The 15516-nt window shown below is 39.4% G+C and overlaps 2 protein-coding genes across 3 annotated transcripts in view; both read right to left on the bottom strand.

Annotated features, from left to right (window-relative positions):
- Positions 1-4173, bottom strand: part of LOC116702687 (myosin phosphatase Rho-interacting protein) — a 27343-nt gene extending 23170 nt beyond the window's left edge. Inside the window, exons 1-5 of the mRNA XM_032537041.1 lie at positions 3914-4173; positions 1375-1452; positions 1191-1256; positions 681-832; positions 498-582 (exon numbers count right to left, since the gene is read on the bottom strand). Of these exons, the coding sequence (XP_032392932.1) occupies positions 498-582; positions 681-832; positions 1191-1256; positions 1375-1452; positions 3914-4039 (507 nt within the window). The 5' untranslated portion in view covers positions 4040-4173. The remainder of the gene's footprint in view (positions 1-497; positions 583-680; positions 833-1190; positions 1257-1374; positions 1453-3913) is intronic.
- Positions 4174-6971: 2798 nt separating this feature from the next.
- LOC116702699 (splicing factor U2AF 65 kDa subunit) overlaps positions 6972-15516 on the bottom strand; it is a 50795-nt gene continuing 42250 nt past the window's right edge. The window contains exons 8-11 of one of the 2 annotated variants that reach the window (XM_032537063.1): positions 14955-15077; positions 14792-14878; positions 12034-12276; positions 6972-8732 (exon numbers count right to left, since the gene is read on the bottom strand). In XM_032537063.1, the coding sequence (XP_032392954.1) occupies positions 8601-8732; positions 12034-12276; positions 14792-14878; positions 14955-15077 (585 nt within the window). In that variant the 3' untranslated portion in view covers positions 6972-8600. The remainder of the gene's footprint in view (positions 8733-12033; positions 12277-14791; positions 14879-14954; positions 15078-15516) is intronic. The other variant, XM_032537064.1, reaches the window with a different exon arrangement.

Below are 15516 nucleotides of genomic sequence, written 5' to 3' on the forward strand. Positions count from 1 at the left end.
AGTAACGTCACCCAACATCGCTTAGAGCACCTTTTAAGTAACATTTGCAATGCAGGACTTTTACTTGTAACACAGTATTTTTACAATTTGGTATTAGCACTTTTACTTAAGGGCCTGAATACTTCTTCCACCAGTAATGGAATGCAATTTAATTTTAAGCAGACATTCGTGGTGCCCAGGGAATGAATCCTACTGATTTTGGTAATCTTCTGACTTTTTGAGTTTTGGAGGTGAAATGTCTCAATAACTATTGTATGGATAGCCATGGAATTTAGAACAGATATTCATGTTCCCCTCAATGTGAAATGTAAAAACTTTGGTGATCCAAGATGCAAGGTTAGGGGTTGCCAAAAACATCGAGATTCATCCTCTGAGGACTTTGATTATCTATGTTGAATTCAACAGCAATCAGACCGGCAGTTCGCCGAGTCATCATTTGGTCCTACAGCTGTGTGCTTAAATGTACTGAAGCATATGATGGACGTTTGCTTTGCTACCTGCGAGGTAACAGGTTCCACTTTGCGTTTTTTCTTCTGATTTTGCTTGTTAGTCTGTAGATAGACCACAAGCTGTTCACTCCACCTGGGAAACAAAGACAGAACCAGCCGAGACTATGCATTAGTTCCAGGGAAACCTTATTACTTACCGCTCCTGTAATTTCTCTACAGTTTTATACCAACCCATTAATGATCTCTTTATTGTCACCACGAATGAATATTTCCTGCTCCGGCGTGGCGATGCAGAGTGCATTTCTCTGTCCCGTCCTGGGCTCTGCATCAGTGACGTCTGCACACAGATTCATGTTCACTGTCCCCTGTGGCAAAGTGCTCGGCTGGAGGGGAATCAGAGGAGAGGTTGGAGAGCTAGTTACGGAATCTGGCTTACTGAAAGGACTGATCACCAGAACGCAGATGACTGACAGTTCAACAGAGAGTAGTTTGTGGTGTTAAGTGTGCAATGAAAGAGATTTGAAGGGATCACAGCGAGAAGGGGGGGGGGGGGGGGGGGGGGGGGGGGGGGGTGTGCATTAGAGGAAAGACTAAGCCCAAATCATCTGCTGTGGTTCTGCATGCGACATCTGGCCTAAAGATGCCTGCTTGATCCCGACATTACTGTAAATGCAGATGTGCAGAACAGGGTTGGCTGTACACTGCTGCCTTGTGTATTTTTGTGTCGGAGCGGTTTCTTACCAGTTCGTCCAGGGCGAAGCTCAGGCTGCCGTCTTCGTACAGGATAAAGAAGCGCCGCTGCCATTTCTGACATTAAGACACACCCAATCAAATCACCACAGCGCCATTTTTCTTGGGGGGGGATCACAATAAAGAACTAGAAAATAAAGGTGTGGATTTCAGCTCAGTTTGGATCATGTCTTACCCTTGACCTCTGCATCGGATTGTCAAAGTCTGTCCCCTCAGGAGCCAAACACAGCCAGCCTGCATAGATGGGTTTTGCCTGCAAGTCACGGGGGACAGTGTTAAGAGTTAGAGTTAAGAGTAAAGAGTTAGCATTCGGATCGCCTCTAAGGTGTTGAACCACTGGCTGGGATCACCTGACTGGTGTGTAGAGCTAAAACAATTTGTCGATTGATGGATTAGTCAATTGAATTAGCATCTGTTTTTATAATCCATTGCTTGTTATAGGCTTTTTTTTTCCTAGTTCCTGCTTCTCAACTGTGAGGATGTCATGCTGGTCCTTTGTCTTGTGTGATAGTAAACAGATACCTTAATTGATCACCTTTAGGTGTTGGAGTGATGGACTGAAAACACGTCATAATCCAAGCAACAAGCAATGTTTTGAGTTAATTTCACGTTCACATAATTTGTCCACTGGCAAATTAATAACTTTACCTGTAAAATGTTCTGCTTGGTATGCACAGTCTCTTGGTCACATTTCTCCAAAAAAAATAAATAATATATATATATATATATATATACATACTGTATATCTAAGGGATCTGTATGAAATTGTTTATTATGGTATGTGTTTGTGAAAAAAAGATGTTTTATAATATCACGTACTGATATCAGTATCAGCCAAGCTATAAAAACAAAACATTTGTGGACGTCCCTGTCAGGTAACCGAAACTGTGAGGAGTTTCCTTTTTGACTATTTTATGACGTGTAAAATACCTTCAGATTAATCACCGATGAGAATAATTGGTACTTGCTGCCCAGATGCATACTGTATTAAAATGTACACTAGAACTCGATTATGCAAACTGGAATCTACTCCCCGTTTTATTTCCTCCGACATCCAACACTAAAGCAAAACTGTTTTTAACTGCATTAAAGCGCTAAAAGCCAAGCCGCCTTTCCAATTTATATGACAGAACATGTAATGCACCTTTGTGGCAAACGTTTCAATCCCTCCACACTGTTAACTCCAGACCCCTTCAATCTTAAAGTAAAAAAGTAAAAAACATCTCTTTTCAGGTGGGACCAAATCTCTTTGGGTGGCAAAATAAAGTATCATCATGCTCAGCAATCTGGGCTGCAACTAACGATTACTTTCATTATTGTTTTTAGTTGACTCATCGATTTATCACCTTCTTGTTCCAGCTCTACAAGCTAGAAGCTGTCGGTGCTGTAATATTGCTGACTGCAGACTTTTCTATCAAAGCAATATGCACACAGTATGTAATATTTCACAATATGTTTTTAAAAAAGCACAGCGACTTAATACCATGTGTGGTGTTCGCAGGTTGAGCTATAGCGCTGAAATTACAGGGCACAGTGAAACCAGGCAGGGGGACAGGGAGTAATAACAGATTTTAAAAATGTGAGGCATGCAGGAAGCCGTCATGATCGACTCTTTGCATCACCTCCACGTGACAGACCTACAGGAACACGGTTTTCAGAGGCCGGGAGCAGGTTCATTGGCACTTTTTGTGAGCACCAAACAAATGGAAGCCCGTTCTGCCGAACCTTTTCTCCAATAGGTGGATTGAGAAATGTGGATATTTGATTCATTGTTTTGTCATATATCCAGTAAAAAGCTAACTTTTCTACAAAACCCCAATTCCAATGAAGTTGGGACGTTGTGTAAAACGTACAGGCCTAAACAGGCATCAAATCCAAAATGAGTGAACATTTGCACACAAAAAAAATACAGATCAATGCAGTTTACAAGTTTGGACATTCAATATCTTGTATTTGTGGTGTATTCAATTGAATATTGCTCGGAAAAAGTTTAACAAATGATCACACAACATCCCAACTTCAATGGGAAAAATTGACAGCAATTATTAAAAGGTTTTACTTATTTGACACATTTAACTTTAATTTATCCTTTGCTATAATGAAGACGAAAATGACACTTGGTAGTGATACTATAAGTATTAACTGCAATAATAAATCCCTAATAAACACGATTTGTGTCTCTTTATGACACACTGTGCACTCCAGAACCATCATTTGCAACTATTTTATTCAGGTTTTTTGTATTACATTTTTTTAAATATATAAATTAAAAACTTTATCAAACATACCTGACCTCCCCTGCATTTCTGTACAGTCTCTAACTTAACCTAATATTTTACACTACATACTTGCCGATAGCTACAATTAAGCTGTTTTTATTTTTTTTATGAATTTTTTTTTTTTTTTATGATGTTGACGTTTTATATTTGACTGTTTTCCGACTTTAAAACAACGCTGGATTTACAATGCCTTATTTTACCGTTAAGAAAACTAGCTAGCTAACGCTAGCTAACGTTAACATCCGGTCACTTCAGGATCCTAATAACAGGAGCTGACCGCGACGTCGAATATTCACAAAAGTGTTTTCTTAGTGTGAAAAAAATGTCTTTTTTCTATTAATAATTTCAGGACAAATGCATGAAGACCACAAGTCACCCTTAAAATGAACCAACAGTCACATTAACACATGAACAAAAGTTAAACGTCAACGCTACCTGCTCCATGTCATGGTCGGTCAACAGATGCAGCTCCCGGGACTTGAAGCAGTTTTGACATTTACTTTTGTTAAAAATGTTGGCTTGGAATTTGTTACAGGGGCTCGTTGCCTTTTCTCCCGACATGTTTCAGTCCTTCGCCGGTGAGTAATCCAAACGCAGTCCGCTCTCCCTCCTCCGGTACTCGGCTTTGAATGAAGCGGTTGATCCCGAACACGAACATCTGTCAAACACGGAGCTTGTGTCTCTGTCGTCATGGAAATGTCATTTGACGCGACATCACCAAACAACATCCGGTCAAAACCTACAAAATAAAGTCAACAGTTTGGCTTTTGCTTTAGAACAATAAAAATACGATATGTAAAACGATATGAAGCAAGTAACCAATAACATGACCAATGTGATAAAAAGAAAGTAAGATAAGATAGTCTTTCATTGACTCAGAGTGTTGAAGCAGCACAATGACAAAAAACTGCAGATGAATAGAGAAAAGTAGAACATAAATAATTAGAGGTACATAAAATGAGAAAAGATAGAAAAAAATAGAACCTATAAAACAGCCATTAAACTCCAAATTTAAAAAAAAGGTAAGCATAGTACCCAAAACACTGGCAAAATCAGTACTTATATTGCAATACTGTCTAAAGTGAAGTGACATGCACTATGACAGCTACACAAGAATACTATATAACAGTAGTAGTATTGATACTCATAAATAGATATAATGCAAATATTATAATAAACTTATTATAGTATGATATAGTATAATATGGTATGGGATATAAAATATGAGGTAAAAAGTAGTAATATAGTGCAACAAAATACATAGTGTAGTACAGCAGTAAATGAAATAAAAAAATAAAAACCTTGTAAAGCTGACATGTATTGTTTTACAAAGATAATCAGCTTAAAAAAGATTGATTGGCTTTGACTAAAGATCAAATTAGTTTAAAAATAAACTACTAGGGTAAAACTGAAAGCTAGAACTCTTGTCATACTCAGTGAACAAAAAAATATATCCCCCCCCAGGTAGTTACTGTACTGCATTATTACCAATCAATTGTATTTGTCATGTTATCAAACCATATTAACCAATCCAGGATTACACTGGGAGACTGGACACAGGTTAAACGGAGTGTTGCAGTTACTCACTGCGACCACCGGAGGGCAGCACACAGGATTCACTGCAGGCTGGATATGGTCAGACATGGGATGATGCTGAGGTTCAAACTGTTTGATGACAACATGTATATTATAAGTGACGATACTGTTAATATTTGTAATAAGATGCCTATTAATAACCATATTAATACTCCTTAAGATCGATAGTGAGAATAAATATCTATAATACATGTGAAGTCTCTAACTGTGAACACGGTAAGAAAATCCTTCATCAATTCATTTTATTAATTTCTGATTGCAGTAGTTCGCTCACTTATATTTATTATTCTTTACTATGATTTCGTAGCTGACTTTCATGTCATGCCTGGAAGAACTTTTCCTCAATATGACCAATGGAGGGAAGTGAAAACACATTCTACATGCATTCATGTCAACTAGGCATGTTAGGCGTTTTTTTTTTAACAAATATTGTTATTCTTGTTATTTGTAATAAGCGCATCATAAATATTTGTACATCTTGATTGATTAACACTGACCAATAATGTTGTATTGCAGCTGTTCACTGTGGCCACTGGAGGGCGCAGTGGACACTTATTTAAAACACTAAAGGCAAATGTAACAGACATACTGTCACATCCGGTACAACCTTTCAAAATTAAACAATCAAAAGCATTTTTTTAAATATTACACTGGCAGCAAAGTTTGTAAATGTAAGTAGAGAAAACATTCAAAAAGTAGTATTGGTTAATAATTGATAATCCTTAATATTAAATTCTGGTAAAATCCTTCAAAATAAAACACATTTGGCAATGAGGTACACAAAAAAGGAAATAACTACCCTTCTGAAAAACAGTCACTACCCTTTTGAAAAACGTAATACCTTTTGAAAGAGTAACTACCTTTTGAAAAAGGGTAGTAATCATTTGTACCCTTCAAAAAAAGGGTAAACAACCTTCGAAATAGGGTAATAATCATGGTTACCCTTCTGAAATGGGAACTATCCTCTGAAAAAAGGGTATACCTCGGACAAAACACCTTCGGAAAAGGGTAACTACCCTTCGGAAAAACGGGTAACTACCTTCGGAAAAGGGTAACTACACCTCTGAAAAAGGGTAACTACTCTCTGAAAACGGGTAATACCCTTCTGAAAAAGGAATAACCCTTCTGAAAAGGGTAAATACCTCTCTGAAAAGGGTAACTACCTTCTGAAACAGGTAACTACCCTTCTGAAAACAGGTAAATACCTTCTGAAAAAAGGGAACTACCCTTCTGAAAACTGGTAACTACCCTCTGATAAAACAGTAACTACCCTTCTGAAAAGGGTAACTAATCATGGTACCCTCGAACGGGTAACTACCTTTGAAAACAGTAACTAACTTCTGAACGGGAATACCCTTCTGTAAACAGTAATACCCTTCTGAAAACGGGAACTACCTTCTGATAACAGTAACTACCTCTGAAAAGGGTAACTACCCTTATGATAAACTAGTAACTACCCTTCTGAAAACGGGTACTACCTCTGATAAACAAGTAACTACCCTGAAAAAGGGTAACTAATCATTTGTAACCTTCTGAAAACGGGTAACTACCCTTCTGATAAACAGTATAAACCTTCTGAAAACGGGTAATAATCATTGGTTACCTTCTGAAAGGGTAACTACCCTTCGGAAAAAGGGTAACTACCCTTTGAAAAAACAGAAAACCTTTTTTTTGTAAAGCGTCACCATAACATCATCATGTAAAAGCAACGGTGGTGTATATGATATATAATACAGCTTATCCACAGCCAAGGGTGTAAATTCATAGAGTAGTATTTATTGCATAGCTACAATGCATTACACGGCGACAGGTGTTTGAACAGTGTATAAAAATACAGATACAATATGTTACCAACTAAATGAAAATGGAGGAACATCTGTGAAGACAAAGTTAAGAATTTGAATACATGTTTGTATTATTTCCCCACATTGAATACAGTTATATATATATATATATATATATATATATATATATATATATATTTCCACTTACAGCCGATGCAATCAGCTGCTTCCAGAAGAAGACGGCCACACAGGCAGGCTGACGGTGGAGGCAAGCATTTATTCAGGGAGTGAACCAACTCAACGTGTTTTTAAAGGTCCAAAAACATAGAAAATACTGTTTATTATAAGTTGATATGTTAAACTTACTATAACACTAAAATGCTATTTGTTTACCTTGAAACAGAACATATTGTTTGCTGCATATGTGCAAACCAGTTGACATTAAAATGCATATTTTCTCACATCCCAATGTCGGACAAAATTGTCTGGATATTTGTGCCTATACTTTTCAAGCAGATAAAAGTTATTAAATTTTTTTATTATTATTATTATTATTATTATTATTTACTTTTTGTTTTTTTTAACAGATCAAACAAACAATAAAGCTTGTGTTGTCATCCCGTCAACCACAAAAAAATGATGTTTTTTCAACGTTATTATCGCTTTTTCCCACATTTTTGTCACGTTTTCAATGTCGTGGGTGAGTTTTTTGATATCTTTAATGTTGACATTTTCAGCGCTTATTTCGACGGCCCATTTTTCGTGAGAAAAAAAAAGAATTGAAAACGGGTCAGTCTGACCCAAGGACAACATGAGGGTTAAAACAATGCCATCTACAAAACGTAAAGGTGCATTTCCTAATATTTACATAATCTGCTTTAGTTTTTCAATGAGACCATTAGGACAGATTGATTTTGTTTTTCTCATGTTGACAACTTCTTGCGGACAGTTGCTAGATGGACACAACATTAAATAAGCCCCGCCCCCTTAGTTAATGCTGCTATGTCGGAAAAAGATTTTTGGGACTAACATATGTATTTTCAAAGATTTTCTATACGCTGTTCATGGGTATATTAAGAGATAAAACATTCGCAATTAAGAAAATGATCGTATTTGGCACAAAGCATGTCGCTTCAAGTGTACATGGCCGATCTTTTAGATGTTAATATTTCATTTTTGCAATATTTGAGGCCGTTCTGACAACAAAAAGTGAGCAGTGGGGGTAAAATCATCATACATATTAATGGACATTAATAATTGGCGTATGGATGAAAATAGGACTTTGGAAAAACAAATAAATAAATAAATAAAGACTTTTTTGTCTCAGAGCCACATCATTTACAGCGGCTAAGCCAATCTAAAACAGAGAAATGAACGTTTGTGCTCAGGAGGGAAATCTTAACATTTGACAGGTTTTTTTCTCATGTAGTGCATACTCGATCAGACAGCTACTCTGGCATCGTCAGCCAGTATTAGTCTAGGTTAGATACATGTCGCATTCATTCTTCTACCAATGTTATGGACACTACAATATCTTTTGAAATTCAGAAGGAGATCAGTTCACGGTGTGGGTGTTGAAGCTAAAGCTGGGAGTTAGATATTCGATGAGGAAACACACACTGCAGTCCAGTTTAAGTAGATGATGTCAGAAAACGAGTCTTTTCACAACATTCAGAGGAGTAAAGAAACAGGACTGGACTCGACCCGAGCTCACCAACAGAAAGGAGGACCCGTCTGTGCGTTCAGAACTCGTGTCTGTGATACATGTCCGGGTCGTAGTATTTGGTGACCACCACTCTGTTGGCAAACTTGCGGCCGGTGAGAGCTTGCATGGCCTTCTGACAGTCTGCAGCAGAAACGTACTCCACAAAGATCTGGAGGGAAAAACAACAACAGTCCGTTGGTTCCTAAACGGTATGAAGATGAGGAGGATCTCAGATGTTACGCTCATTCAGAGCTTCTTTACATTTGTGGAAACGTCATTAAACGTTGGGTCCGTCCACAAAATGTGTGTCTCCGTCTTGGATGTTTCCCTAAGAAAGAGTTAGAGAAGCGGCTGTGCTCTGCTCCTTACTGGAGGGGGGGGACACTTAACCCCACGGACATTTGTCAAACAAACCAGTTCGCCTTCATCCTTGAAATCTTATTTCTTCTCGTCTTCTGTAAAATTAAAACATTGTGCGACAAAACAATAAAGCATTACTCTCACCTTTGGGTCGCTTGGCCGTGCAAGTTATTTTCTTCACCTTATTATAATTAGGGGCGGGAATGACCAGACGCCTCCCGATACGATACCATATCATCACGATACTTATGCCATGATACGACATTATTGCGATTTTAAACAGTATTGCAAAATTCTGCGATATATTGCAATTTATAACCTTTTTTCCAACTTCTTTTTTAAAAGATACATTTCTCTGTTTGTTCATATTACTTCAATTTTTTTTGTTGCAAAATGGGATTGTCAAGCAGACAAACTGGCCAACACATATATAATAAATAAAGATCAATACTTGGCGCCTGTGTATCGATACAGTATTGTCACTAAAAATATTGCGATACTATGCTGTATCAATTTAACAGAACACACACTGGTACCATTCTCTCTGGTACTGATTCTGACTCCACACGCAAATACAAACTTCGACAAATGACACAAGAGTGAGATTTTGACAAATACACCTATGGTTAACTTCCCCAGCTCTGTTAATAAAGCCGCACACAGCCTTTTCCCTGAACTGGTCTGTAAGAAACATGTAGAGCTGCAAAGGTTGCCAGCTTTTACATTAATCGCAAACTATTGGGAAAATCGACCAATAAGGAAAAATTCTCTAATTCCAGCTTCTTTAATGTGAATATTTTCTAGTTCCTTCACTCCTCTGTCTAACTTACTTGTTTACATGTTTGTTATCTGTAGTTTTGCTATGTCTGGCAGCCCGGTGGATGTGTGGAGGTAGGAAGGAAGGAAGGACGGGTGGATTAGTATTTATTTTCAAAATTTTTGTATTTCTTTTTTCAAGAAAATTGAAGAAAAAAAAAGATTTAGAAAGGTTTCACAAGAGTGAAGACTTCAAGGATGGAGACCAACTGGTTGGTTGGTATCTGGTTATGTTATGGCGTTTTTCCACTGCATGGTATCTACTCGACTCGCCTTTTTATTACAAAAAAAAAGTCCCTGGTACCTGCCAACAAGTACTTTTTGTAGTACTACCTTCAGTCGAGGTTCCAAGCGAGCTGAGGCGATACCAAAAGGCGATGTGAAAACCTGCAGATTACTGATTGGTCGGAGAGAATTGTCACTATTCACTGCGCCATCATTGACTTACACTTAGACACTTAGACACTAGCAACAGACGCGTTTAAATAGTTTAGCTGCCTCCAGCTTCTTTTGAAACTAATTTGTCTTCTGGCTGTGGCAACAGCCGCATGCCGAGAATCAAAAGCAACACACCTTCAACGTTCTGTCTGTGTGTGTGTGTGTGTGTGTGTGTGTGTGTGTGTGTGTCGCATTAGGTAATATGACGACCAGCCACGCTCGACTCATGAGGTGGTCCTACTCTGCAAGTCGAGCCGAATCGAGCAGGTACCATTAATGGAAAAATGCCATTAGTGGTTAACTTAAGCACACAGCAGCTTTCCGTGAGATACAGTGGCTTGGGAACGTTTACACACCCATGCTAAAGTTGATTAAAAAGAGGAATAGAAGAAAATCTAAATATTTACGAAAATCCAACCTTTTAAGGACACCAATTATCTTTGTAATTAATGTTAAATTCCCATAGAGGCAGGCAGATTTTTATTTTTAAAGGCCAGTTATTTCATGGATCAGGATACTATGCATCCTGATAAAGTTCCCTTGGCCCCTTGGGGTGTGTATACTTCTGCCCCCTGTATTTTAACAAAGAATATTTATTTATTTACAATACATTATTCATTCACAAAGAAAATTTGTGTACTTAAACAGTTGGATTTTCCTATTTTTTTTTATTAAAGGCATTAAGATCAATTTCCAAAAGATGTTTTTTTATTCCTCTTTTTAATCAACTTCAGGATGGGTGTGTAAACCTTCTCAAGCCACTGTACATCTAGGACTGTGTCCCATGCAGTTTATGAGACAGTCCCAAACAGGGCTACAGCTTCAAAAGTTGTCATGAAAGCTACAGGTTTAAAAAAAAGGATACAATATGAACATGTACACAATAGCAGAACCATTTTAGTTTGAAAACTCTACTAGCACTTGTTTTAAATGGCAATAGAAACGTTAACTGAGCAGACATTTCTAGCTTCACAAAGACACAAATGTTAGGACCTGTGGTTGCTAGTAGATTTTAGACTTGGCATGGCCTATAGTACCGTAATTCCTCAAATAAAAGCCGGGGCCTTTATTTACCTCAACTGCAGAAGGTACCTGGCTTTTATTTGAAGCAGGCTTTTGTTAGAGGCAGGCCTTTATTTTTATTTGATAAGTATAACTGTTTTAAATAAACCGTTTTAAATTAAAAGCCATAGTGTTCCAGTGGATAGAGAGCATTCATTTTTTAAGAAACATTCGCAAAATATCACCATGCAACCACAGCCAGAAGGGCGAATTTGGTGTCAGAATACTCCTCAAGTTTGTTTGTTTAAGTTGTTGAAAAGTCTGTCACTAGCACTATATAAGACCCGTGTTACAGCCAATGTAGCTACTGCCATCTATTGGCACCTGTACGTTACTACACTGTGCTGAGTAACACATACATAGTACTTGACATGAGTACCAATACCGTAATCCAGAAAAACAAACTGTGGAAAAAAGCATGACTAATCTGTTAAATTAAATGGGTAGAAATGTAGATTATGATAAACTTGAATGCACATTATATGAAAGGCATTTAGGAGATTATCCACACTCATTTTTCCCTTTATTTGTCCTTGTTGACCACACCCACCCCCACTATCAGAGGCCCGGCGGTTATTTGAGCACCATTTTTTATTTTAGGAATTACGGTATATAATTTTACTGCACGTATTACTTTATTGGGGAACTGTTTTTGGTGTGTAATCAAGCAGAACTTTGACATTTTCCACTATGTTTTTCCAGAGTTTAAAGCAAAGGCCAAACAGAACTGGCTTTGTGTAATTAATCTTAACATAATCTGTGTTTTATGAAAACAATGAAGTCCAAACTTGTACCTTTCCACAGCCGGGGACTTCCACACCGGCGACGGGTCGGGGGATCTCGATGGAGCGGACGCTGCCGTACTTGCAGCACTCCTCGCGGATGTCTTCCAAGATCTCCTCGTAGTCGTCGTCGTCCACCAGCTCCTCGGGCATCACCATGTTGAGAAGGCACAGCACCTCCGTGGGTATGCCAGAGTTCTGCAGCCTCTGAAGCCCGGGGACCTGCAGCGTCACAGGGGTCTCTATGATGGAGGTCTGGGGGGGGGGGAGGAGATGTTGTATACATCAGCTTCGGCTTGTTTTTCACAACAAAAAAAAGCTCCAGACTCTCAGCCTTAGTATTATGACAAATGTATTTTCCACAAAGCCTGTGGTTTCCTGCCCCCTCCCCTCCCCCCCCTCTGCCTGTTACTCGATCTTTGGCCTCCCATCAGAAGACAAACATGTTGGAAGTCGTTTTTTCCATTGACCTGTAACTCCCACCATCTGCCACCGGGAGTCTTTACATTGTTAAATGGAGACGCTCCAGAGAGGATCTTATTTGTTTAGAGTTTTATACTAGAAGGTGTTTTTAACAGCAGACATTTGTCACAGTAGTAGAAATACAAGTACAAATTTAATTACTGATGGCTATATTCCATTTAGCATAACATAATGCACTTCAGTGCACACACACACACACACACACACACACACACACACACACAATTCAAGCGATGTCACCGTCACTGCCAACATGCTCCCGCGTGTCCTTTACGTTGGCATGGATTTCCGTCCAACTCTCATTTAATTCCCGTCCATTCTCCTCCCAGCTGTTCTCTAGTAACGGTTTGTCCCTGTGCCCGGGCAAAGTAAGAATAGATGTTTATATTTTCTGACCAACTCCCCTAGCTCTGTCATTTTTTTCTAATTTCATTGTTGTGTCCATTGGTCGTGTCTTGCTCTAAATATTGGCTCACACGTACTGCTCCATTTCGTCCGTATCTGTAAGATTTCAGAAAACGAGCACAAATAAAGACAGAAATGTAAATAAGCCTTAATGTAACAGGCTTGTTCCTGAATGTTACTCTCAATATCTATCTTTCTCCTTCTCTGTCATTGCTGTTGTTTGGACTGTTACCACGGTTTGGTTTAATTGGGAAAAATGTTATTCAAAAAACTCTGGGTTCCCAGTTATTTTCTCAAGGAAAACAAGGAATCACAGCAAATATCAGGATGTGCCTGACTCCACCTGCAAGTGAACCACAGACTTCCTCCATAGCACAGAGGAGGAGGGTCTGGCTAGTCCACACAGCAATCCGGGATGGGAGAAAAACGTGCTCTGGTTTATTGGCATTTCTCTAAACCAATCACAATTGCCTAAGCACCGAGTAGAGCCATGGTGCCGCTGCAAAACAGTCTCGTGATGGAACTTGTTTTGGTCGAACAAATGTGGTTCAAATGTTGTGTTGTGCAACAGAATCCTCAGATTGGTCAGATAGTCTAGCTAGCTGTCTGGATTTACCCTGCAGAGATCTGAGGAGCAGTTAACCATAGTCCTCAGAAATCCACCGGGGTTTAAAATTCCAAGACAAAGAAGATTGTCATGGGGAGGCCCCTCCTTCATCATCCAGTTCCTCACGTTGCAGGGACCATACCGTGCCATGGTCTGAGCCAAGAGCAACTCGATCCCAGTGGCAGAATTTCCGGCAGAACCAGAGCAATCCTGGATGTGGAAGGACGTTGACATAGACTACAGACATCCTTTCTGACCGGAAGCAGGGCATGAAGCTGGGGAAACATGTCTCTGACTCTCTGACCATCAGCACCGGTTCCCTTGAAGGCTGCATCCTTTCCCCTCTGCTCTTCTCCCTGTACAGCAACAGCTGCACCTCCAGTCACCAGTCCGTCACGCTCCTTAAGTTCGTGGGCGACACCGCTCTCACTGGACTCATCTCTGGTGGGGATGAGACCGCCTACAGGTGGGAGATTGACCACCTGATGAAGTCCGAACAATGAGAGCTAAACGCTTTGAATACAGTGGAGATGGTTGTGGACTTAAGGAAGGACGCAGCCCCACCCGCCCCCATCACCCTGGGTTCCATTATCTCCCAGGACCTCATGTAGGAACTGAACATCAGCTCCCTTGTCAAAAAAGCCCAGCAGAGGATGTACTTCCTGCAATCTGCTGTCTCTCCAAGACCTGTACGCCTTTTTTATAATAGAAAACCAAAAAAGGCGAGTAGAGTCGAGGCGATTTAAGGAGGCATGGCCTACCATGTAATGGAAAAACGCAAAAACAGTTTGAACCCTTTCCTTGCGGCAGGACGCTGCACTCCATCAGGACCAAAACCTCACAACACAAACAGTTTCTTCCCCTCGGCAGTCAGCCTCATTACCAAGGCCCAGGACCCCCACTGAAACTGACTCTTAACCCCACCCGATGTAGTCTCTACACTTTGCCTCCACCTACATCCTGGATCAGCCCATTGCATGTACTATATAGTTTTTGCATTCTGGACTTAACCCATTCAGCCTCCTTTTTCTTATGCTAAACAGCTATTTTCTATATATTTGTTTCTGTATTTATTGTTTATTTCTTATTTCAGTTTAATATGTTTGTTTGTGTGTGTATGCACCAACCACCAAGGCAAAGTCCACGTACTTCCACAAACTTACCGTGGCAATAAACCTTTTCTTGTTTTTGATTATTTCCCTGTTGTGCATGCAGGCTCACTGTCACACCTCTGCTATTCCTACTGTGATCTTTAAGGAAGATAAAAGGACTCACAGGATTGGCGTTTTTAGCTCCCACACTTGCCCTTTGGACTATCAGCTTTTTGTCGCCCAGTTGCATCCCATTGAGCCCAGCAACTGCCTGACAGAGAAAACACACAGATCTTAAAGTAACAAACACCACCGCTAATACGGGTGTCACCTGATCACACCATTACCTGGTCTGTGGCACTGACGTCTACGTATTCGCAAAAGGCGTAACCTTTTGACAGTGAAGTGGCACTGTCCTTCACAAGATTGAACGCTTTGAGAGGCCCAAACGATGTCAAGAGCTCCTTAACCTGCAAAGAAGAGTGAGACGACGAGATATGAGACTGATAGTTTATCTCAAACGTGCAGAAAAATACAGAGGGAATTCTAAAGGTCGCATCACAGTACATTTAACAACATGATTGGTGGAAACAAAATGTGTGCAGTTAAATAGAATTAGCTTTGGTTGTTTGTGCAATTTGTATTTTAGAGATTTTACGTTGCTATGGAAAGAAGAAAGAAGAGACAGCAGTGTATAAAAACGTTCATGTCTTTTGAGGGTTCAGGGTAGACATGTGAAGAGCTGATGATGTGGAACTGAGCTACATCTGAGGGATCAACAAAATAACTTAAGTATTATTGAGACATCCAATGTTGATATAAATATGCAAATTATGCTGAAAGAGCAATAATAATCTCATATTCAAAGTTTTTTTTTTACGTCAAGCTCAGCGGTAAATGGTGCAAAAA

Source organism: Etheostoma spectabile, chromosome 15 (assembly GCF_008692095.1).
Source record: "Etheostoma spectabile isolate EspeVRDwgs_2016 chromosome 15, UIUC_Espe_1.0, whole genome shotgun sequence".
Taxonomy (NCBI): domain Eukaryota; kingdom Metazoa; phylum Chordata; class Actinopteri; order Perciformes; family Percidae; genus Etheostoma; species Etheostoma spectabile.